General features: G+C 49.5%; 1 protein-coding gene across 1 annotated transcript; it reads left to right on the top strand.

Annotated features, from left to right (window-relative positions):
• CILP2 (cartilage intermediate layer protein 2) lies at positions 1–24,388 on the top strand. Its single transcript, XM_082206252.1, has 10 exons — positions 1–696; positions 3,040–3,236; positions 7,440–7,526; positions 9,676–9,939; positions 10,988–11,179; positions 13,772–13,930; positions 15,026–15,340; positions 16,957–17,065; positions 18,431–18,588; positions 19,435–24,388. Exons 1-10 carry the CDS (start codon positions 623–625, stop codon positions 21,825–21,827), a joined length of 3,948 nt encoding a protein of 1,315 aa, XP_082062378.1. The 5' UTR covers positions 1–622; the 3' UTR covers positions 21,828–24,388.
• Positions 24,389–25,300: the final 912 nt, after the last annotated feature.

Consider the following 25,300-nt stretch of genomic DNA (forward strand, 5'->3'; position numbering starts at 1 on the left):
CTGACCATTAGGTCCAGTCATGGCCAACTCTGGGGTTGCAGCGCGCATCACGCTTTACTGGCCGAGGGAGCCGGCGTACAGCTTACGGGTCACGTGGCCAGCAGGACCAAGCCGCTTCTGGCGAACCAGAGCAGCGCACGGAAACGCCGTTTACCTTCCCGCCAGAGCGGTACCTATTTATCTACTTGCACTAGCGTGCTTTCGAACTGCTAGGTTGGCAGGAGCAGGGACCGAGCAATGGGAGCTCACCCCATCACGGGGATTCAAACCGCTGACCTTCTGATCGGCAAGTCCTAGGCTCTGTGATTTAGCCCACAGCGCCACCCGCGTCCTGATGTAGCTTTTATTCAACACCAAAAACGACAATTTGTTGTGGACAAAGGACAGCTGGACATATAAAGGGCCCCATGACCTTCAGTAGCTGAGGGCCTCATCAAACCGAAATCCGGCCCTGGCCTGGGGTGGTTGGTTTGGGGGAGGTTCGGGATTTGACTCGGACCAGCCTCTGCCCACCACAGCTAAACAAAACACCAGACGACCGTCCCCTTTGTGGTTTGAAAGTGGTTTGTGTTGACCTAATCCCCTTTGCTGCTGAATCTGTGAATAAAACCGGCCGCAGCGGATGACCGGGGCAGCGGAAAGGGGGCGATTTGGCAGCTGCGGAGCTCGTGGATGTGTGTGTGTCGCAGAATGTAGGTAAGAAAAGCGCCCCGGGTTCCTCTGCAAGCGTCCGGAAATTGCCCTCGTGTCTGCAAACACACACACACACACAAACACGGCGAGCTTTTTAGCTTTCTATTTCATTGGGCAGACGAATACCTTTTGTTTGTTTTTCAAGTGCAATCTTTATCGGTTTAAAAGCAACATATACACACACACAAAGAAAACTTAGGTGAAGAAAAAGAGAGAGGGTATGGGAAGGGAAAACAGAACAAAAGGAAAACAGCACATCTCTTGCGAACAAAAAGAAAATAGAAGGGCACATCACAAATACACAAAAATACTCCAGCCATCAACTTCTGAGTTCCTTGATACCGGTTTTTTGTTTCCTTAATTGCTTGCCTCTGTTTTTCAGCGGGAGACAAATGTCTCAGGTGCCGCGTACTTGGAGGGCAAGCCCCACCACACCCCAGTTTTGTAGGGCAGAGTCCCTGGTCAGGACTACAGTTCCCAGAATTCCCTGGGAAAAAGGGGCTGGCTGTTAAACCAAGCTGGGGATAGGGGGATAACTTCAAACTACAGTTCCCAGGAATGTCTACGGGAAACCGTGGCTGTTTAAGGCATGGGTAGGCAAACTAAAAGGGACGCGGGTGGCGCTGTGGGTTAAACCACAGAGCCTAGGACTTGCTGATCAGAAGGTCGGCGGTTCGAATCCCTGCAATGACAGGGTGAGCTCCCGTTGCTCGGTCCCAGCTCCTGCCAACCTAGCAGTTCGAATGCACGTCAGAGTGCAAGTAGATAAATAGGTACCGCTCCGGCGGGAAGGTAAACGGTGTTTCTGTGCGCTGCTCTGGTTCGCCAGAAGCGGCTTAGTCCTGCTGGCCACATGACCCAGAAGCTGTACGCCGGCTCCCTTGGCCAGTAAAGCGAGATGAGCGCCGCAACTCCAGAGTCGGCCACGAAGGGACCTAACGGTCAGGGGTCCTTTTACCTGGTTTAGCTGCCCTCACCTGGATTAGCCGACCAGTCGAAGCCGTTCCCAGGTGTTGCCGCTGTCTCACGCTGATGGCTTCTAGGAGCCGCAGGTGAGAGCTGAGTGCAGGTTGGGGGCCAAAGATGGAGAAAATGACCCCAGAAGGAGCACAGCGTGCCCCCGGCAGAGATACTGTCCCTCCCTATATAAATGTGTGGGGCTGCCTTTGAAGGTGACCCGGAAACTGCAACTAATCCAGAATGTGGCAGCCAGACTGGGGACTGGGAGCGGCTGCCGAGACCGTATGGGACTCACAGTCATATTGTACTCACAGCTGTGCATGGAGGTGCAGGTCCATTCTGTGTCCAGGGCAGCTCCATCTGGGACGCAGGATAAGACCCTCCCTGTCCACAGGCTGTCTGGCCAGAGTGGTGCATGCTCTGGTTATCTCCTGCTTGGACTACTGTGACTGGGAGCGGCCGCTGGGACCATATAACACCGGTCCTGAAAGACCTACATTGGCTCCCAGGACTTTTCTGAGCACAATTCAAAGTGTCGGTGCTGACCTTGAAAGCCCTAAACAGCCCAGTATACCTGAAGGAGCGTCTCCACCTCCATCGTCCAGCCCGGACACCGGGGTCCATCTCCCGAGGGCCTTCTGGCGGTTCCCTCCCTGTGAGAAGCGAGGTTACAGGGAACCAGGCAGAGGGCCTTCTCGGTGGTGGCGCCCTCCCATCAGATGTCAAGGAAATAAGCAACTACCTGACTTTTAGAAGACATCTGAAGGCAGCCGTGTTCAGGGAAGCTTTTAACGTCTGACGTTTTATCGTGCTTTTAATATTCTGTTGGGAGCCGCCCAGAGCGGCCGGGGAAACATCGGCGGGGTATAAATAATAAATCATTATAATATTGTTGTGATAATAATCACACAGCATTTCTGGCGAGGCCCCTTTGCAGATTTCTTAGGAAGGCGTTCCACAGCCTGGCTTCAAAGAATCGTAATAAAAACTCGACCCATGTCAAAAACAGTGGTCTGTAATAAACAGTGACGAACCGCTGGCTTCAGAAGAACACATCTATAATGAAACCTCTGGAATGAGGGCGACATGAGCTCATTGCTGGTTTTACTGCCTCTTCTCATTCTTCGTGAACCCCGTCCAATTTTAGCAGCCTAAACCAGCAAAAGCTACTGTGGAAGGCTTCCCAAAACCAACAACAATAAAACAAAACATTTTTGTATTTTTTTTGAAAGAAAGAAAGCTCTCCTGATAATCTTCCAGCTCTGCCCGACTTGACCAGATTCCCCCGTTTCTCGTATTTCCCTCGGTCAAGACTTCGCTGTCCAAAAAGTTCCCTGAGGAGCGATAGAAACAGCCTCCTATAAAGACCTGCTTTTTCCAACGCAGCTCCAGTTTCAAAGAGACCTGCGAGAAGGGACAACACCGGACCCCTGAGTCTCCTGTGTGTCCGAACCTGGGAGGAGGAGAAAAAAGAAGAAGGAAGAAAGCGTGCGAGGAATTCGAACCCGAGGCCGGAGAGATGGAGGGCCGGAAGGCGGAGATTTTCCTCTGCTTGGTGCTTTTCGGCTGCGTGGCAGCTCAAGGTAAACGCCTTTTTTTTTCCCCTTCCAGTTTCCGGCCGTCGAATCGCAGGGCCACCCCGGAGGACATCTAGCCTGACCCCCCGCTTCGGAGCAGGAATGAGGTGACGAGGGGGCAGAAAATAGGGGCAGATGTGTCCGGTTCACAGACTCGCAGAGACGAAAAGCCCCTCCAAATCTGCCCCACTTTGAATCCTGGGATGATTCCTATAATTGGGAAAATGGGATGGTTTGACACATGGAGAAGAGATTTATTCAAATTTATATCGCAGGGTAAGAGGTCCCATATTAAATATAAGTTGACCGCCGATCTTCTGATCAGCAAGTCCGAGGCTCTGTGGTTTAACCCACAGCGCCACCCGCGTCCCCTATATAAATATATAAATTCATATAAATATAAATATGTTACTTCCTGATAAAATATTTTATTTTTTGGGGGGGTGCACTCCTGCAGGGAGGGAGAAGAGTATATTTTTTGCAAAAACAACTGTGCATTTGGCTTACAGCCCATTCAATCCTACCTGTTGAAATCCGCAGGTTTCTGTTGGCTGTGTCTGTTATTTCCAATGGGTCTACTCTGAGTAGGACCAGCGCTCGATTTGGCTCCTTATAATGGGGGGCGGGAATTCCTCGCAGAATTTTTTCCCCCTTGTGCAAAATTGCTTGCAGAAATTGTGTGTGTCTTTTTTGGGGGGGTGTCGTGTGTGAATTTTGTGCGATTCGAGAGGGTGGGAGTCACACCTTCGTGGAGAGACAGAGCAAACTGAAGCTTAAGACCTGACAAGGGGGAGAAATAATAATAATAATAATAATAATAATAATAATAATAATAATAATATTCTGCTCCTGACAGAATATTAAAAGCTCGATAGAACATCAAACGTTAAAAACCTCCTGAAACAAATCCAGAAAAGACTGGATTTGAAGCAGACTTTGAGGAGGAAAATTTCCATACAAAGGGGGGCAGATAATTTTTGTGCCCTCCCCTCCGAACCACAACAGCTGCACCCAAAAATCCACCCAAAAAGAGAGACAGCAGGGACCAAAATACTAAGGGAAGTTTGTGAATTTTGCGTCTGAGCTGTGGAATCGCGGTCTCTCCCTGAAATTCGCGAAAGCGAAGACTTTTTTTCTTTCAGAACCCACCTTATTTCTGCGGTCGTAAGTTGTGCTAAACTTTTTACACCCGACACCTTTTTAAAATGTGTATTTTGTGTGGGGGGGGGCGAGCTATTGGGTTGTTGTTGTTTAATTCTTATTATGTATTTTGTGAGGGGTTTTTATATCTTGATTTTGTTCTGTGAAACGCCCTGAGGACCCCCCCCAGGTATAGGGCGGTATAAAAATTTAATAAGTAATAATCTATATATCTATATCTATATCTATATCTATATCTATATCTATATCTATATCTATATCATCTAGCTATCATCTAGCTATCATCTATCTATCATCTATCTATCTATCTATCTATCTATCTATCTATCATCATCTATCATCTATCATTTATCATCTATCTCTATCTCTCTATCTCTCTATCATCTATATTTCAATCTATCATCTCTATCTATCTATCTATCATCTATCTATCATCTATCTATCTATCTATCTATCTATCTATCTATCTATCTATCATCTATCTATCATCTATCTATCTATCTATCTATCTATCTATCTATCTATCTATCATTATCTATCTATCTATCTATCTATCTATCTATCTATCTATCTATCTATCCATCTATCCATCTATCCATCTATCCATCAATCCATCTATCTATCATCTATCATCTATCTCTATCTATCTATCTAATCTATCTATCATCTATCTATCTATATCTATCATCTATCTATCTATCATCTCTCTCTCTCTCTCTCTCTCTCTCTCTCTCTCATCATCTATCTCTATCTATCATCTATTTCTATCTCTATCATCTCTCTCTCTCTCTCTCTCTATCATCTATCATCTATCTATCTATCTATCTATCTATCTATCTATCTATCTATCATCTATCTATCTATCTATATCTATCTAATCTATGTAATTACACACACACATTGTGTTTAATTGCTGTATAACCTGCCCTGGGACCTTAGGGCAAAGGGCAGGGAATTATCACAGAACTTCATCATACCATCGTTGAGTTTCGTCGCATTCAGGATTCGAACCTGCAACCTTGGCATTCACCATGCCTTAACCCAGTGTTTCTCAGCCTTTCCGTGGCCCCCTTTCAGATCTCATTTCCTCCTCTCCCCCCCCCCCAGGTCCAACCAGCAGAAAGCTAGCTGTTTTGCTTGTAAATAGAAGCTTTATAATTTCATATAATCATATAGTCCTATAATTTCGCCTGCGGCCCCCGTGAAATATCTGGGTGTCTGCAGAATAATAATAATAATAATAATAATAATAATAATAATAATAATAATAAATAATGAATAAATTGCCGGGGGGGGGGGAGTTTTCTGCCTCCCCATAATACTGGGGTCATGTGATGAAATCCTCAGGCAATAGATTCATCCCGGACTGATGGAAGGACTTTGTGGATCGGCGGAACTCCTTGCCACTGGAAGTGACGCTGAGAGCCTTCAACGCAGCCGGCGGTTTAAATCATAGAATAGAATAGTTGGAAGGGAGCGCGAGGGTCATTTAAACCAATCCCCTGCAAAGCAGGGATCTCTTGCCCAAAGTGGGGCTGATTCGAATCTGCAACCCTGAGATTAAGAGTCTCACGCCCTCTACTTTGCAGGGAGGGGAAATGGGTCCGTTTGCATATTTGCTCCCGGCGCAAATCTCAGTCACGGAGAGAGCTTCAGATGGTGGGGTTTGCCTTCAAAGTTTAAATCGGTAAAACAAGAAAATCCTTAATAAAATATATTTTTTTAAAAAAAAAGTTTAAATCGGTATTTCCGTTCCAATATCAGTGCAATTTCTGAGTCTGGTCAGTGCCCAGTGCAGGAATTATTCTGTATTATTCCTTCCGTCTCCTCTGGGAATATAGCAGAGGAGAAGAATCTTGATTTGCATCAGCAACTAGCCAACGAAATAAAACGTACTGAAGATGGAGGTAAAAAACTATAGAAAACACATTTTTTGGGGAGGCGCGTTTTGCATCAATAACCAAATAATAGATCTTATTCTAATCGCCCCTGCTAAAAACCTTGCAGTTTTTGCTGTCGCCTGATCATGTTGGTCTGCTAAAAGAAAAGACCCAGTGCAGGATATATATTCCACCTCTTTTTTCTAGCTTTCCAAAAACATGCAGTCGAAAACATCCTGGGGCAAAACAGAAAAAATGGGAAGAATTTAATATATACTACTGTTCTTTACCGCCATCACAGACCATCCCAGTGTCCTGATTTCCCAGGGACAATCCCACATTTATAGAACTTTCTGATTTGATCCCAGTCAGATGGGTGGGGTAATAATAATAATAATAATAATAATAATAATTCCCTACATACAGCTTCAATACATGTCCACTAACTCAGATGTTAGGAGGGAGGGAGAAAAATTTTTCTCTGACCGTTAATAATAATAATAATAATAATTATTTATACCCCACCCATCTGGCTGGGTCTCCCCAGCCACTCTGGGCGGCTTACACCACATGTGAAAACTCAGCAAAACTCAGTTTGAGTACCAAGGCATTTGGGAACCAAGATATCACTGTATTCTCAAACGGGAACGACGAAAACATACATAATCGTGGGCGCAAGCCTTGCACTTCCACAGGTCTCTTTGTTGTTTTTTAAAAAAAGATATTTATTAAAAGTTTTTAAGATATAACAAGACAAAAGAAAAATAAACATACAAAATAAAAAAACAGTTAAAAACACACATTAATTTTCAATAACATAACTTCCGTACACTTATTTCCTCGGACCTCCTCATACCTCCCTTCTTTGTATTCCAGTTCGATTTGTTAGTTCGGCAAATCCTTACCATTAAGCTTTTACCCATTTGTAAAACCTCTTTTTTTTCATATCTCTTAAAACATTACAGCTGGAAACCGCTTAGTTTCTATCCAACATCCTTCTAACATTCATTAATCTTACAATGTTTCTGTAAGTAGTCTTTGAATTTCTTCCAGTCTTCTTTCACCGACTCTTCTCCCTGGTCTCGGATTCTGCCAGTCATTTCTGCCAATTCCATGTAGTCCATCTCCACAGGTCTCTTTGAACGGCCTGTTGCACCTTTTCCAACAGATCCACCGGCGAAGAACCAATCGCGCCCAGCCAAGGAACAGAAGAAGAGAGAGAGCACCCATTCGAGTTTTGATGGGGGCATGGTTGGTAAGTCATTTTCTCCTGGAATTACAGATTTATCTCCAAGGGTTTGGGGGGAAAGGCCGGAGAAGATTTTGCAAGAAACGAGCAGATCGTTCTGTCTCACCTCCTTAAAGGGGTAAAGGGACCCCTGACCATTAGGTCCAGTCGTGGCCGAGTCTGGGGTTGCGGCGCTCATCTCGCTTTACTGGCCGAGGGAGCCGGCGTCCAGCTTCCGGGTCATGTGGCCAGCAGGACTAAGCCGCTTCTGGCGAACCAGAGCAGCACACGGAAATGCCGTTTACCTTCCCGCCAGAGCGGTACCAATTTATCTACTTGCACTTTGACGTGCTTTCGAACTGCTAGGTTGGCAGGAGCAGGGACTGAGCAACGGGAGCTCACCCCGTCATTGCGGGGATTCGAACCGCCGACCTTCTGATCGGCAAGCCCTAGGCTCTGTGGTTTAACCCACAGCGCCAGCCGCGTCCTTAAATTTGGTTTAATCTGATGCATTTTCCAGCTCACTTCCCACTGCTACAGTTGCCCCAAGATGCCTGTTCCACATTTCTCAGAACCTAGACATAGGAACTTCCTGCCTCTTGACGTCAGGCGGGCGACTTCACCGTCTCCTTTTTCGGTGCCTGCTAAAAACCTTGCGGTTTAGACAAGCCTACCCAAATAATTAGGAAGCTGGCGAAAATGACTAAAATGTATACAGCAAGTTCCGATAAGTGTTGGAAGTGTAAAGAGAAGGAAGGTACTTTTTATCCTCTATGGTGGAATTGTAAAGTACCGTATTTTTCGCTCCATAAGACACACCTGACCATAAGACACACCTAGTTTTTAGAGGAGGGAAACAAGAAAAAAATATATATTCTGAACGAAACAGTGGATGTATGATTTTTGTGCTTCATGCTGTGGCCACAGACATGTGATCTGATGGTGAATTTGGGGTGACCCAACGCAAAAATCCTGAGGATCCATGTGGATCCGTGCTTTGTAACCATGTTTTTGCACCAGGAAACAGCTGATGCGTGTTTTTTTGGTTCAGGCTGTAGCCGTGGACATGCTATGTGATCTGGTGGTGGATTTCGGGTGAATTTGGGGTGACCCATTGTAAAAATCCTGAGGATCCATGGGCTTTTACCTCTCCCCTCCCAGGCAGCCTCCTTTACCTCTAGCATCCCTTATCTCGCTCCCGATTGCTTGCCGATCAGCTGCTCAGCGGCTTTGTTTCAACACCCCCTTCCCTCTTTCAAAAGCATGATCTGCTTTTCGCCCCTGGGCAATTCGGGTCCAGGAACCACACATTCGGTTCGTAAGATGCACAGACATTTCCCCTTACTTTTTAGGAAGAAAAAAGTGTGTCTTATGTTTTTTTAAAAAAATAATTTTTATTAAGTTTCACATTTCACAACAAAAGAAAAACAGGGGGGGACAAAAAGAAAAAAGACAAGATCACAAATATAAACAAAAAAGAGAGTAGAAACAAAATACCGGTAAACACCTAAACAACACAAATTAATTAGTTATTTAAACTTCTAACCTCATAAACATATTTTGGGCTTCCTCTGGGCCCTCCCATCTGAATTTCCTTGTAATTAAAATGTAGCCGTTTTCTAATATCAATTTTTAAAAAACACAATATTGCAATTAAAATAAAATTTCTTAAAGTTCTAAATCTTATTTATTTAATTAACTCTTTATTTAATCCCAGGCCTATTTTGGTACTTTCAAGTAATTTCTAATTTTCAATATCGCAGTATTTATTCAAATAGTCCTTTGATTTCTTCCACTCTTCTTGGTATTCCTCTTCTTTTTGGCCGTGGATTCTTCCAGTAAGGTCAGCCAGCTCCGTATATTCCATCGTTTTCCTCTGCCATTCTTCCACCGCTGGTAATTCTTGTGTCTTCCATTTCTTGGCGATTAAAATTCGAGCAGCAGTTGCGCGTCTTACGGAGCGAAAAATGCGGTGGTTAAAAATGATTGGGAAAGGATATGGGTTGCATTTTGCTCACGTTGCGAACGGGCCTCTGGAACGGATCCCGTTCACAACCGGAGGTATCACTGTACATAAATCCGGCGCCGGGGGGGGGAGAGATGGAGGAATGGAGGAGGTCCCCCAGTTCAGAAGTGGGGGCACTGGCTTCTGCTAAACCCCAGCTCTCCTTTGCAGGAGAATGGACCTCGTGGTTCAATGTGGACCACCCAGGAGGCGAAGGCGATTTTGAGACCCTGGAAGCCATCCGCTTCTATTACCCGGATCGCGTCTGCGCCCAGCCCTCCGCCATCCAAGCCCGGACCACCGAATGGGAGCTGCCGAAGGAAGTTGGGGAGGTGGTTCACTCCAGCCCCCAAGAAGGCTTCCGGTGCCACAACCAGGAGCAGCCCGGGGGCAAGACGTGCTCCAACTACCACGTCCGGTTCCTCTGCCCCCCAGGTGAGAGCGCTAAGGTGGCCAGCCCTTGCAGGCAGGACTGCTCACCTGTCAAACATGGTGACATCGCGGCGACATATTGCGATGGTCGCCAGGGCTTCAAAGCAGAAGGAATGAGTCGTGCTTAATGCCATCACCAGGCTCCTCTTCAGACCAGACCAGGTCTTGTTCTCCCGCCTATCACTGGGCCCTGGAGATGGAGGTTAATTGGGAGAGGGAGGAAGGAAGGGCAGACACCACCCCCTCCAAGATTTCTCCCCTGAAAATAGGGACGTCCTATTCCATCCCCTCCAACGTTTCTCCCCTGAAAATAGGGACGTCCTATTCCATCCCCTCCAACGTTTCTCCCCTGAAAATAGGGACGTCCTATTCTATCCCCTCCAACGTTTCTCCCGTGAAAATAGGGACGTCCTATTCCATCCTCTCCAACGTTTCTCCCCTGAAAATAGGGACGTCCTATTCCATCCTCTCCAACGTTTCTCCCCTGAAAATAGGGACGTCCTATTCCATCCTCTCCAACGTTTCTCCCCTGAAAAGAGGGACGTCCTATTCCATCCCCTCCAACGTTTCTCCCCTGAAAATAAGGACGTCCTATTCCATCCCCTCCAACGTTTCTCCCCTGAAAATAGGGACGCCCCAAGGAAAAGTGCGGTCAAAATTCTGGGATCGCATCAGAAACTGGGACAGCTTCTGTAAATCCTGGAAAATAGGGACGCTCAGAGATTGTCAGACTTCTCCAGAAAATGCATGCCATAATTGGCTGCTGGATCCCGCAGGGCTGATGCTTGCAGACGTCGTGCTCAGTTTCTTCATAATAAAAAATAAAAATTAAACACACTACCTGGGGAATCAAACCCTCCAACATGAGACTTCAGGAAGGGTTTTTTTTCCCTGGGGAGAGTTCCAACAGGTGGATAGAGAGACCTGGGCTGAATTTAGGATTCCCAACTCCCTGTTAAAAAAAGCAATTGCATTTTAAAGATGTTTTCCACACGCTAAATATCCTTTCCGCCTTCTTCTCTCCCTTCCTGGCTTCACATCGCTTCGAAAGATCCCACGGACTGGTTGGGGTGGTCAGTGTGGTCTTCCTGGAGCTCCTGTTCACGGACGGCCTGCGGAACGAACGGCGTCCAAACCAGACACCGGAGCTGTTTGAACAGCTCTGCTCCGACCCTTGGTAGGCTGACCAAGTGCTCAGGGAAATCTGCTGAGCGTCGGGCGTGCAGCAACGAACCTTGCCGAGGTAACGAGTGCGAATCCTGGGGTTGGGTACCGCTGGGCGGGGCTGCGTTTGTTGTGGGCGTTCTGCACCCAAAGCAGCTGCTCTGTTCCTGAGCTAGCCTCCTGCCCCATGCTTCATTCTCTTAACGTCTACCCTTCGGTCCTTGCCTATCCACCACACCCTCCAACGTTTCTCCCCTGAAAACAGGGACGTCCTTTTCCATCCCCTCCAACGTTTCTCCCCTGAAAATAGGGACGTCCTATTCCATCCCCTCCAACGTTTCTCCCCTGAAAAGAGGGACGTCCTATTCCATCCCCTCCAACGTTTCTCCCCTGAAAATAGGGACGTCCTATTCCATCCCCTCCAGCGTTTCTCCCCTGAAAATAGGGACGTCCTATTCCATCCCCTCCAACGTTTCTCCCCTGAAAAGAGGGACGTCCTATTCCATCCCCTCCAACGTTTCTCCCCTGAAAATAGGGACGTCCTATTCCATCCCCTCCAACGTTTCTCCCCTGAAAATAGGGACGTCCTATTCCATCCCCTCCAGCGTTTCTCCCCTGAAAATAGGGACGTCCTATTCCATCCCCTCCAACGTTTCTCCCCTGAAAAGAGGGACGTCCTATTCCATCCCCTCCAACGTTTCTCCCCTGGAAATAGGGACGTCCTATTCCATCCCCTCCAACGTTTCTCCCCTGAAAATAAAGGTAAAGGTAAAGGTAAAGGTACCCCTGCCCGAACGGGCCAGTCTTGACAGACTGTGGGGTTTGTGCGCCCATCTCACATTTATTGGCCGGGGGCCAGCGCTGTCCGGGGACACTTCCGGGTCACGTGGCCAGCGTGACATCGCTGCTCTGGCGAGCCAGAGCCGCACACGGAACGCCGTTTACCTTCCCACTGGTAAGCGGTACCTATTTATCTACTTGCCCCCGGGGGTGCTTTCGAACTGCTAGGTGGGCAGGCGCTGGGACCGAGCAGCGGGAGCGCACCCCGCCGCGGGGATTCGAACCGCCGACCTTTCGATCGGCAAGCCCTAGGCGTTGAGGCTTTAGCCCACAGCGCCACCCGCGTCCCTCTGAAAATAGGGACGTCCTATTCCATCCCCTCCAACGTTTCTCCCCTGAAAATAGGGACGTCCTTTTCCATCCCCTCCAACGTTTCTCCCTTGAAAATAGGGACGTCCTATTCCATCCCCTCCAACGTTTCTCCCGTGAAAATAGGGACGTCCTATTCCATCCCCTCCAACGTTTCTCCCTTGAAAATAGGGACGTCCTAAGGAAAATTGGGGCCAAGTCAGAAACCGGGACGGCTTCTGTCAATCTGGGAAAATAGGGACATTCCTCCTTTTGGAATTTGCAAAATCCAAGGAACAGGCGAGGCAATTGTTTGGGAAACGGAGACACAGGTCTGTCCGTCCCCCTCTTCCCAATGGGGTCAGCCCATCACCGAAGAAAAATTTCAGGAATGCTGTAGTTGGTCTCCAAAAGGGCCTGTTGTTGTTTTTTTATAGACAAGAGTTATTTTTTTAATGAACCTCACTCCCGCCAATGCGAGATGCCAAGTACTTTCTCAGTCGTGCTTTGAACATTCTTGCTGAGACGGGAGAGTCATCCGATCTCCTCTTTCTCCTTGTTTTGCCTGGAAAAAAGAGGGCAGCCTCTACAAATACTCTTTTTCTCTCGGTTTCTGGCTGAGGGCTGGCAAACCCTCTGCAATTCTTCCCTCTCAAGCTCTTCCAAAACGGCAGCCGAATGTTTTCCCCCGAGGTTTCGCGATGGAAATAGCAGAGGCGCGAGACGGGTCTGTGCCATGTGCCATGGCGGGAGAGCAGGAATTTAAAAGGGTTATTGCTGGAAGATGGGGTCCTCCGCCTGGGGGGGGGTCATCCAGTCTGACCCACTGCAGTATCAGCTAAATAATCCCCAGCAAAACCAGCTGATGTCTTGGGCAATTGGCGGAGACCTGGACCAAAGGGTTTGGGCCTGATTCTGACCAGAGGCCAGACATTTCCGTCCCCTCTTCTCTGCATACATGATACTCCCCCTGTCCCCGGTGGGGTAGTTTGGCCGGTGCCAGATTTACATATAAGCTAAACAAGCATCTTAAGAAGCAGAGACATCACCTTGCCAACAAAGGTCCATATAGTTCAAGCTCTGTTTTCCCAGTAGTGATGTATGGAAGTGAGAGCTGGACCATAAAGAAGGCTGATCGCCGAAGAATGGATGCTTTTGAATTCTGGTGCTGGAGGAGACTCTTGAGAGTCCCATGGACTGCAAGAAGATCAAACCTCTATTCTGAAGGAAATCAGCCCTGAGTGCTCACTGGAAGGACAGATCCTGAAGCTGAGGCTCCAAGACTTTGGCCACCTCATGAGAAGAGAAGACTCCCTGGAAAAGACCCTGATGTTGGGAAAGATGGAGGGCACAAGGAGAAGGGGACGACGGAGGACAAGATGGTGGGACAGTGTTCTCGAAGCGACCAGCATGAGTTTGACCAAACTGGGGGAGGCAGTGGAACTATACGGACCTTTGTTGGCAAGGTGATGTCTCTGCTTTTTAGCGTACCTCTTTTTTTGTGCAGAAGCGGGTTCTAATCCTGTGTCTTCCGCCCCCACAGAGCCCCATTGGAGCAGTTGGGGGGCCTGGAGCCCCTGCTCAAAGACCTGCGGCGGCGGAGGGAAGAGGGTCCGTCGGCGGAGCTGCCCAAAGTCCAAGCTCATCCGCTGCCCCGGCCGTCCCTCGGAGGTGCAGAAATGTTCGCTGTCAACCTGTCCAGGTACCAAACCTCTCTCTCTGCTCCTCTGGCAAAGTTTCTCTGCACCTGGCCAGGTATCCCCATCCTAGCACCTGCCCTTATCCTCTCCCTCTGCTTTTCTCTCCCTCCCTCCCTTCCTTCCACCCATCATCCCCCCTCCGTTTCATCAACCATCACTTACCTACCTACCTAATTACATTACATACACCATCGCTTCCTTCAGATCTTTGGTGACTGGCCTCCTTCCATCCACCATCGCTTGCTTACTTCTGCCATCACTGGCCTCCTTCTGTCCATCACTTATTTTCTCTTTCTTTCTTTCTTTCTTTCTTTCTTTCTTTCTTTCTTTCTTCTGCCATCACTTCCCTCCCTCCTTCCTTCCATCCATCCATCGCTTATTTACTTACTTTTGCCATCACTTGCCTCCCTCCATCACTTATTTTCTTTCTTTCTTTCTTTCTTTCTTTCTTTCTTTCTTTCTTTCTTTCTTCTGCCATCACTTCCCTCCCTCCCTCCTTCCTTCCATCCATCCATCGCTTATTTACTTACTTTTGCCATCACTTGCCTCCCTCCATCACTTATTTTCTTTCTTTCTTTCTTTCTTTCTTTCTTTCTTTCTTTCTTTCTTTCTTCTGCCATCACTTCCATCCCTCCTTCTACCCGTCACTTATTTACTTACTTTTGCCATCACTTGCCTCCTTCCATTACTTTTTCTTTTTATTTTCTTTTCTTTCTTTCTTTCTTTTTTTCTTTTTCTTTCTTTCTTCTGCCATCACTTCCCTCCTTCCATCTATTAGTTATTTATTTACTTTTGCCATCACTTGCCTCCTTCCATTACTTTTTTCTTTTTCTATTCTTTCTTTCTTTTCTTTTTCTTTCTTTCTTCTGCCATCACTTCCCTCCTTCCATCCATCACTTATTTACTTACTTTTGCCATCACTTACCTCCTTCCATTACTTATTTTCTTTCTTTCTTCTGCCATCACTTGCTCTCACCAGTGGCCAAATATGATGTCCCCAAAGCACGACATTGCCCTCCCGCTGCAAGCGAATGAGGCGATGACAAGGCTTTCAAGTTTCCTCCTAACTCTACAATTCTGTGGCTCTGTGTTTCCAGCTTGCCAGCTCAGCTGTGATGTGGGCGTCCCCAGCAAGGACTGTACCAGTTGCACCTGCCCCAATCACACCGTCCTGGGCACCGTACGGAGCGCGAAGGGAGTGGCCCTCGCCGGCGCCCAGATCTTTCTCCAGGACCGGCCCCTGGCTCTGTTGTCTAAGAGCAACCGGCGCGGCCAATTCACCGTCCGAGGCATCTGTGCTGGGAGCGGGGTCAACGTCAGCGCAAAACTCGAGAGGTTTGCCCAAGGCAGCGCCCCGGCGATCGCCAACAGCTCTCGGACATCAGTGGTGGAGCTAGTGCTCCATCGACTAGGTAACAGGGCGGACTCCAATTCTTTAGCTACGTTGAGATAATCATCATTCTTTCTTACGGTCCAGAGACCCAACAAATCGTTGCAAAGCAATGCACAATTCAGACAGCCTACCTCCAGGTTAGGGACGTGGGTGGCGCTGTGGGTTAAACCACAGAGCCTAGGACTTGCCGATCAGAAGGTCGGCGGTTCGAATCCCCGCAATGACGGGGTGAGCTCCCGTTGCTCGGTCCCTGCTCCTGCCAACCTAGCAGTTCAAAAGCACCTCAAAGTGCAAGTAGATAAATAGGTACCGCTCCGGCGGGAAGGTAAACGGCGTTTCCGTGCACTGCTGTGGTTCGCCAGAAGCGGCTCAGTCATGCTGGCCACATGACCCGGAAACTGTACGCTGGCTCCCTTGACCAATAAAGCGAGATGAGCGCCGCAACCCCAGAGTCGGCCACGACTGGACCTAATGGTCAGGGGTCCCTTTACCTGTACCTTACCTCCAGGTTAAACAAGCATTTTGTTCAAAAGATAAAAACTTTGCCACTGCTAATGTTCTAGCGTTTGCCCAGTCTTCCAATAGGAGCCTGACATAGTGAGCCTCTGATTTTCCCGGGAAAGGTACCAGCAAGGGTAATATCAGTTCAGCCCTGGCTTGCTCGTATTTTGCACAGTGCAGCAAAATATGTTTTATGGAATCGATGTCTTGAGCACATGAGCAAAGTCTGTCCTGGTAGGGAACTCCTCTCAACCTGCCATCCAACACTGCAGAAGGAAAGACGTTTAGTCTGGCTTTGGTGAAAAGCCTTCGATAGTTTGGTACAGTGGTGCCTCGCAAGACGAAAAGAATCCGTTCCGCGAGTCTCTTCGTCTTGCGGTTTTTTCGTCTTGCGAAGCAAGCCCATTAGCCGCTTAGCGGATTAGCGCTATTAGCGGCTTAGCGGATCAGCTGATAAGCAGCTTAGCGGCTTGGGGAAAAAGGGGGGGGGAAACCCTGCAGGAACTCACAAGACATTTTCGTCTTGCGAAGCAAGCCCATAGGAAATTCGTTTTGCGAAGCACCTCCAAAATGGAAAACCCTTTCGTCTAGCGGGTTTTCCGTCTTGCGAGGCATTCGTCTTGCGGGGCACCACTGTACTGTCACGTTTTTAATGTAAGGTTTTTCAATGTAAGGTGTTAACATAAAGACATGCCCATATTGTACTCCTACTGCCAGCGGACTACAGACTGCGTGTGATCGAGATCTCAAGTCACTGTGTGCATTATCCCATAATCTTTGCTCTAACATCCTTAGGGAGCCTTCATAACCCACATAATACAGTTGGTAATTATTATTATTATTATTATTTATTTATTTATTTATTTATTTATACCCCGCCTATCTGGTTTCCCCAGCTACTTGTGCTTGGAAACGTCCTGGGAGCCAATGTAGGTCTTTCAAGACTGGTGTTATATGATCTCAGCGGCCGCTCCCAGTCCCCAGTCCAGCTGCCGCATTCTGGATTAGTTGCAGTTTCCGGGTCACCTTCAAAGGAGCGCTTTTTAAAAAAGACAGGTCATTTATTTATTTATCCTGATTTTATACTGTTTCTCCCCACCCCCCGTCCCGTCCCCCCCGGTCCATTCCCGGCAGAAAAACCTTACATGGTGTCCCATCCGGAAGAGAAAGTGAGGACAGTTGGACAAAACGTACGGTTTTGCTGCAGAGCACAGGGTATTCCGGAGCCAATGAAGTATTACTGGTGAGTGGCTGGGGATCGGGGCCCGCTGCTGGGGAAGGAGGAGGAAGAGGGACTCCTTTAAAAAATGCATACACTCTCTCTCTCCAATATCACACAATTTATACGCCGCTTAGCTCCGATAGCCTCTGCGCTGCTTACAAAGATTGTTGTTGTTTAGTCATGTCCGCCTCTTGGTGACCCCCTGGACCAGAGCACGCCAGGCCCTCCTGTCTTCCACTGCCTCCCGCAGTTTGGTCAAACTCATGCTGGTAGCTTCGAGAACACTGTCCCACCATCTGGTCCTCCATCGTCCCCTTCTCCTTGTGCCCTCCATCTTTCCCAACATCAGGGTCTTTTCCAGGGAGTCTTCTCTTCTCCTGAGGTGGCCAAAGTCTTGGAGCCTCAGCTTCAGGATCTGTCGTTCCAGTGAGCACTCAGGGCTGATTTCATTGCACAAAAATTATTATTATTATTAAAAAGAGATGAATGGAGTCAAAACGATGAAATTAAGCATCAGTTAAAATTCCTGCTGGAATAATAATAAAAAGTCTTCGGGCAGAAGTTCAACAGAAATAGTAATGCCCAGACCAGGAGATTAGACCCCAAAATATTAACCAAAGCCTGCCGGTGAGGTACGTAATTCAAGTTACCTCCAGAAGCTGGAAGAATGCCCCGCAACGGCATTGTTGAAACTTCCCCTCCACCCCATTTTCACCCTTATTACGTCTGTCTTTGTTGCATCTGTCTTCGTTGCATCTGTCTTCACTCATCGGGCACATAGCTGTCAAGCGTCCCTTATTTGGCGGGAAAGTCCCTTATCACAACGCCGTGTCCCGCTGCTGTCCCTTATTGACGATGTCCCTTAAATTTCCCGGGTTTCACAGGAAGCAGCTCCTCTCCCTCCCTCCCTGCCGGCCAGGGAGGAGGGAGGCTCCAGCTGTGTTGCTTGGCTGCGTTGCTCACCCAATAAGGAGTCTCAGAACGACTGGGGGGTGGAGCTTGCATGCCTTGTGCCGATCAAATCGGCCGCGTTGCCTGGGGACTCGCCTTTGCTCAGCGCTTCCCAGCGGAGAGGGGACGGTGGTTTTCCTTGCTGCGTCCCCTTTGCCGGGTTGCTGCGCTGTGGGAACCACCGCTTGATGCTTCGTTTGGCTGCTGGTTCACTAAAATCCCTTATTTTGGCTGCTGGTCCCTTATTTTCGAGGCTGCTGGTCCCTTATTTTCAAATCTGTAAGTTGACAGCTATGATCGGGGCGCATCAGAGAGCTTCCAAGCTCACAAGAGCCAACAGCCAGCCAGAGGGAAAGGAGCTTATTGATGGTTTGCAGCCCTGATCGCTCAGTCAGCCTCTGACCTCCCCCTTCCCCGTTTCTTCTCTTCCTCCAGGTACCACAACGGGACTCTCCTGGACCGCAAAGTGCACAGATACAACAGCAGCTTAGTGCTGAGGGACCTGCGGCCAAATCAGGCTGGCTCATACCACTGCAAAGCCAGCAATGACCTCGGCTCCGTCAAGTCCTCCGTGGCCCAGCTGGCTGTGATAGGTGAGCTCAGATTCCTGCTCTGAGGCAAAGAGGTTCAGATTCGATTCTTTGGAACCCGAAAGTCCAAAGGGGCTCCTGATTGGCTGCAGGAGCTTCCTGCAGCCAATCAGAAGCCATGCTTTGGTTTCCAAACGTTTTGGAAGTCGAACGAAATTCCGGAACAGATTCCATTCTATTTCCGAGGTATCACTGTATATTGGTATATCGCGATGTTTAGGTAAAGGTAAAGGGACCCCTGACCATTAGGGTTGCGTCGCTCATCTCGCTTTATTGGCCAAGGGAGCTGGCGCACAGCTTCCGGGTCATGTGGCCCGCATGACTAAGCCGCTTCTGGTGAACCAGAGCAGCGCACTTGGACGTGATTTCGAAGTGCTAGATTGTCAGGAGCAGGGACCGAGCAACGAGAGCTCACCCCGTCATGGGGATTCGAACCGCTGACCTTCTGATCGGCAAGTCCTAGGCTCTGTGGTTTAACCCACAGCGCCACCCGCATCCCTCATGATGTTTAACTGATGATACAGTGGTACCTCGGGTTACATACCCTTCAGGTTACAGACTCCGCTAACCCAGAAATAGTGCTTCAGGTTAAGAACTTTGCTTTAGGATGAGAACTGAAATCGTGCTCCGGCAGCGCGGCAGCAGCAGGAGGCCCCAAGTGGCACTTCAGGTTAAGAACAGTTTCAGGTTAAGTACGGACCTCTGGAATGAATTAAATACTCAACCCGAGGTACCACTGTACATCACAAGCTTGAAAACCAGGTATCACCCAGCCCTGGTCTTAAGCCACAGACCAGCTCTACCAGCTGATAACAGATCTCTTGTTTTGGTCTTCTTCTATCGTTTCAGACCCAGGTGTCCCAGCCTGCACTGCCGAGCCAGAAGAATACCTCATCAAACTCCCCGACGAGTGTTTCCAAGAGGAGACCGGCTCCCAGTTCTACAACGTTGGCCAGTGCCCCAATGCCCGCTGTGCCGGCAGCCTTGCCGACAGCCTGCAGTGCCGGGACGCCACACAGCATTGCTGCGGGACACGCCGCATGGAAGTGCGGGAGATTCGCTGCATCGGGTACGTCCTCCCCGTCAAGGTAGTTGCGGAGTGCGGCTGCAGCTCATGCACCCAGCCGAAGGTACTGGTCCGTGGCAAGGCTTCGGCAGCGGACGATGGCGAACCTCTGCGCTTCGGTGAGATCTACTTGGGGGCCGAGAAGATCGGCTTCACCGGTTACAAGGGCACCTTCACCATCGAGGTTCCACCGGACACGGAGAGGCTGGTGGTGAAGTTTGTGGACCGGACGCAGAAATTTGTCGAGGCTGTCAAGGTCTTCCCGTTTGACCAGCGCGGTGGAGCCGTCTACCAGGACGTCAAGTTGATAAGGAGGAAGGAGCCGGTTGACTTGGAAGCTTCGGAGACCAACGTCATCCAGCTTGGAGAAGTAGCTGGAGAAGACCCCATCGGGGAGATCGTCATCCCCTCAGGATCTTTCTTCAGGCCCGACGGGCTACCCTACAACGGGACCGTACGGGCCAGCGTCACCTTCGTGGATCCACGGGACTTTGCCACCGTGAACGCCGCCTCCAGCGACTTGAATTTCATCAACGCCGACGGTGACCTCTCCCCTCTCCGGACTTACGGCATGTTTTCCATGGACTTCTGGGAAGAGGGCAGCAACCAGGGATTAGAGGCCAGGAGCGTGGAGGTCAAGATGGACGCCGAGCTCATTAAGATGCCGGGGCACGTCCAGAAAATGAAGCTCTGGTCCCTCAACCCCGTGACAGGCCTGTGGGAAGAGGAGGCCTCCTTTAAGCGGGCCGCGGCAGGGCGCCGCAAACGCGAGGAGAGGGCCTTCCTGATTGGCAACCTAGAAATCCGTGAAAGGCGGCTGTTCAACCTGGACGTTCCAGAGAATCGACGCTGCTTCGTCAAGGTCCGAGCCTACATCAACGAGAAGCTGAACCCCAACGAACAGCTGGAGGGAGTGGTGGTTACCCTGGTGAACCTCGAACCCCGGCCCGGCTTTCCGTCCAACCCTCAGGCCTGGGGCCGTTTTGACAGCGTGGTGACAGGTCGCAATGGTGCGTGCCTTCCTGCCTTCTGCGACGGCCAGCAAGCCGATGCCTACACAGCCTACGTCACTGCCACGATGGGTGGGGAGGAGCTGGAGGCCGTGGCGTCCAGCCCGAAGCTTGACCCTCGCGCCGTGGGCGTTTCCCAGCCGTACCTCAACAAGCTGGGCTACCGGCGATCCGACCACGACGACCCAGCCCTCAAGAAGACGGCCTTCAAGATCAACCTCGCCAAGCCCAACCAGAACAACATCGACGAGACCAACGGTCCCATCTACCCGTACCGGAGCCTGAGGGATTGCGACCAGGCGCCCGTCACAGCCAACCACTTCCGCTTCTACCGGGTGGAAGTGGACAAGTATGAGTACAACGTGGTGCCGTTCAAGGAGAGCGACTTGACATCATGGACCGGGGACTACCTCTCCTGGTGGCCCAACCCCCAGGAGTTCCGGGCTTGCTACATTAAGGTGAAGATCAACGGGCCTCAACAATACATGGTCCGGTCTCGAAATGTGGGGGGCAGTCACCCCAGGACTCGAGGACAACTTTACGGCCTGCGGGACTCTCAGAGCGTCCGGGACCTCGAGACGTATAACACATCAGCTGCTTGTGTCGAGTTCAAGTGCAGTGGAATGCTGTTTGACCAGGGACTTGTCGACAGGACTTTGGTGTCCGTCATCCCACAGGGGAGCTGCCGTCGTACGGCGGTCAACAGCTACCTGAGGGAGTACCTCGGCCGCCACCCCCCTGTCATGGAGAACAACGACACCTCGGCCTTCACCATGCTAGCTCCCGTGGACCCGCTGGGGCACAACTACGGCATCTACACTGTGACCGACCAGAACCCGCGCCTGGCCAAGGAAATCGCCATTGGCCGCTGCTTTGACGGCACCTCAGATGGGTTCTCGCGGGAGATGAAATCTGACCGGGGTACGGCGGTCACTTTCTTTTGCCAGGAACGGCCGGTGGGACGCAAGAGCTTCTTCCAGCGCCTGCTTGAAGCCCCCGCCCAGACGCTGACGGAGATCCGGCGTGAGATGGGGGGCAACGAACAACTACGGGGAGTTTCTCAGGTGGTGGCGTACCCGGCGGGGTTGCGGACCGTGTTTGCGGCGCAGGCCCGTCGGACCCCCAGCCGCAGGAGGAGGGTGGGTGCTTCACAGACCGGACAGTGAGCAAGGAAGAGAACTGATGGGTCGTCTTCACATGAAACTGGCATGTCCCTCATCTCTCTCGCACTGAGTGAGGAGGTGTATCCACGAGGAAAGCTTTGTCCCGCCTCCCTCCAGATTGATGCCTTGAAACCAAGAAAGATAAACACAACCTCCTGGCCTCACGCCTGCCGTTAATCCCCAGTGTCGATTCCTTAACCCGCGCCCTGCCTGTGGTCTTCCCCAAGGGTGTAGTGGTAAATTGTGAAGGGCAGGGACTCATCCTGATTGCCCCCCGTATCCCTAGTCCCAAGGAGAGTGCCATAGTCATGGCCGCCCCCCAGGAATAGCCACACCCCCAAGGAGAGCCTCTAATCGCACACACGAGGATAGCCACGCCCACAAGGAAAGCCACACCCCATGGGAAGAAAGCCAAGCCCCCAAGGAGGATCCCAAAATATAGGCAGCAGGGTCAATTCATTACAGTGGTACCTCGGGTTAAGTACTTAATTCGTTCTGGAGGTCCATTCTTAAACTGAAACTGTTCTTAACCTGAAGCACCACTTTAGCTAATGGGGCCTCCTGCCGCCGGAGCACGATTTCTGTTCTCATCCTAAAGCAAAGTTCTTAACCCGAGGTAATATTTCTGGGCTAGCGGAGTCTGTAACCTGAAGCGTATGTAACCTGAAGCGTATGTATCCTGAGGTACCACCGTATTCACAAACAGTGTATATATAGCACGATACACGGTTGATTAAGATTGGCATAACTGCCGCCCAATTCATGGTTTCCTTCGACTAAATTGCCCCAGGCCCAATGGCGTTGACTTCCGGCTGCCGTAGTTCAACTTTAGCCAGCTGAATACAAGCAAAGAATCAACCCTATGTAAACCGCTAGCGTGAAGCAGGAACCCCGTCAAAGAAAAGGGGAGACGCACCCAGCCTCTCCTCGATTGCTTTCCTCCTCCGACTTCCCTCAATGTTAACGTGTCGCAAACAAACTTGAAAGCCTTGTCGTCGCCTCATTGGCTTGCAGCGGAAGGGCAGTGCTTTGGGGACATTTGAGCCTTCTGATATTCTTAGGTTGACCGGTAATTTAAAACTGGAGACCCCTAGGGAGATCTATATAGTCTTGCTAACCCCTGTTTGTTTGACACAGAATCATAGAATTGTATTGCTGGGAAGCGAACCCCGAGTCCAAACCCACAACAATTCAGGAATGGAAGTTGAGGCTGGCTCCTTCATGAGGACTAGATAATTGCTTGGAGTCGAGTCAAGGAATCGAATCCTGAGCAAGCCTCTCACACACACGTCACACCCCCAGGATTCATTCTGAAAAACCTGGATGTTATATAGACATATGTATACATATAAATAGGGACGTGGGTGGCGCTGTGGGTTAAACCACAGAGCCTAGGACTTGCCGATTGGAAGGTCAGCGGTTTGAACCCCCACAACAGAGTGAGCTCCCGTTGCTCGGTCCCTGCTCCTGCCAACCTAGCAGTTCGAAAGCACGTCAAAGTGCAAGTAGATAAATAGGCACCACTCCAGCGGGAAGGTAAACCGTGTTTCCGTGCGCTGCTCTGGTTCACCAGAAGCGGCTTAGTCCTGCTGGCCACATGACCCGGAAGCTGTACGCCGGCTCCCTCGGCCAGTAAAGCGAGATGAGCTCCGCAACCCCAGAGTCGGCCACGACTGGACCTAATGGTCAGGGGTCCCTTTACCTTTAATACATATAAATATCTAATAAGTCAATGAATAGAAAAAAGGGGGGTCCTTTTGGAGTCTTGTTTCCGTGCTGCCACAGGGCGCGCTTCTCTTCAAATGACGATTCCCTGACTCCCAACCCCCTGGGAACTGGGATCCCAGCAGTATTTAAAAACGAATGTCTCTTCTAGATACGGGTACCTTGATTCTCGGACGCCGACGAACATTTCAGAACCCGGACACCGAAAACCTTTTGTTTTCGGACACGCCTCGGAAGTCGGAACGGCGCGTTTTTCCATTTTCTCAATCGATTTTGCAGACCGCCCTTTGCGCCTTGGGTTTTTGGACTTTTCGGAACTCGAACGGTCTTCTGGAACGGATGACGTTCGAGAACCGAGGTACCGCTGTATAGACGTTCCTTTTTTCCTGGAGCGTGGTCAGAGGTGAGGACCTATGGACCAAAATTGCGCCAGCACAAGCCCCCATTTGACCGTCTTTCCTCGCACCCGGCGCCATCTGAGAGCTCTCTTGAGTTCCACACATTCAAAGGCAAAACACACTGGGCAGTTATTCACAAACTGCCCCACCTGTGGATCGTTGGGTATCCTTTTTATATATATAAAAAAACTTTTATTAGAGTATTAAAAAAAGAAATACAGAGCTTATTACCAAATATATCCCCCTCCCCCCAAAAAAAACAATATTAAATATTTTATCGAAAGAAGAGGAGGAGGAGAGAAAGAGTAAGGAAGAGAAAAGGAATTACCGTATTTTTTGCTCTATAAGACTCACTTTTTCCCTCCTAAAAAGTAAGGGGAAATGTGTGTGCGTCTTATGGAGCGAATGCAGGCTGCGCAGCTATCCCAGAAGCCAGAACAGCAAGAGGGATTGCTGCTTTCACTGCGCAGCGATCCCTCTTGCTGTTCTGGCTTCTGGGATTCAGAATATTGTTTTTCTTCTTTTCCTCCTTCAAAAACTAGGTGCGTCTTGTGGTCTAGTGCGTCTTATAGAGCGAAAAATACGGTAAGTTAAAGAGTAAATATATTTTAATTTAAGGGTATCTGTACAGTGGTACCTCAGGTTGCGAAGGGGATCCATTCCGGAGGCCCGTTCGCAATATGAGCAGAACACAACCCGCGTCTGCACGGGTCGCGATTCGCCGCTTCTGTGCATGTGCGTGATGTCATTTTGTGTGCCTGCGCTTGCGCGAGTGGCAAAACCCAGAAGTAACTCTTTCCGTCACTTCCGGGTCGCCGCGGGACGTATCCTGAAAGAACGTAACATAATCATTGAGGGTTGCGGGAAGGATTGGAGAAGTAGAGGGGTCAAGGCTGTTGACCCGATATCTGCTAGGGCTACCCTTGGGTTCTTACGAGAAGCCATTCCAATTACGAGTGTTTACCCCACGGGACGCCCCTCTTTTGCCGTGGGTCACATAAACAGCAACTTTATATATATATATATATATATATATATATATATATATATATATAGGAGATGCGTTATTTATTGCCAAAATATATGACTGTGTTTTCACCAGCGACGTGGTCTTGCGTCTGATTTCACTTCCACACACCCCACCAGGGCCGGATTTAGGTTTGATGAGGCCCTCAGCTCCTGATGGTAATGGGGCCCTTTATATGTCCAGCTGTCCTTTGCCAGCAACAAATGGCCGCTGTTTTTGGTGTTGAATATATGCTATATGGTAATTTATGGACCTAATGGGTATCTAAAGCCATTTAGGGGCGCAGTGGCGCTGTGGTCTAAACCACGGAGCCTCTTGGGCTTGCC

This window comes from Podarcis vaucheri, assembly GCF_965113315.1.
Source record: "Podarcis vaucheri genome assembly, chromosome: 18".
NCBI lineage: Eukaryota > Metazoa > Chordata > Lepidosauria > Squamata > Lacertidae > Podarcis > Podarcis vaucheri.

Excerpts from the sequence above, each read along its gene's own strand:
- CILP2 (XM_082206252.1), top strand. The coding sequence starts at position 623 with ATGACCGGGGCAGCGGAAAGGGGGCGATTTGGCAGCTGCGGAGCTCGT. Across the intron at positions 697-3,039 it reads GTGTGTGTCGCAGAATGTAG|CTCCAGTTTCAAAGAGACCT; the intron begins GTAAGAAAAGCG and ends TTTCCAACGCAG. Across the intron at positions 9,940-10,987 it reads CCGGTTCCTCTGCCCCCCAG|ATCCCACGGACTGGTTGGGG; the intron begins GTGAGAGCGCTA and ends TCGCTTCGAAAG.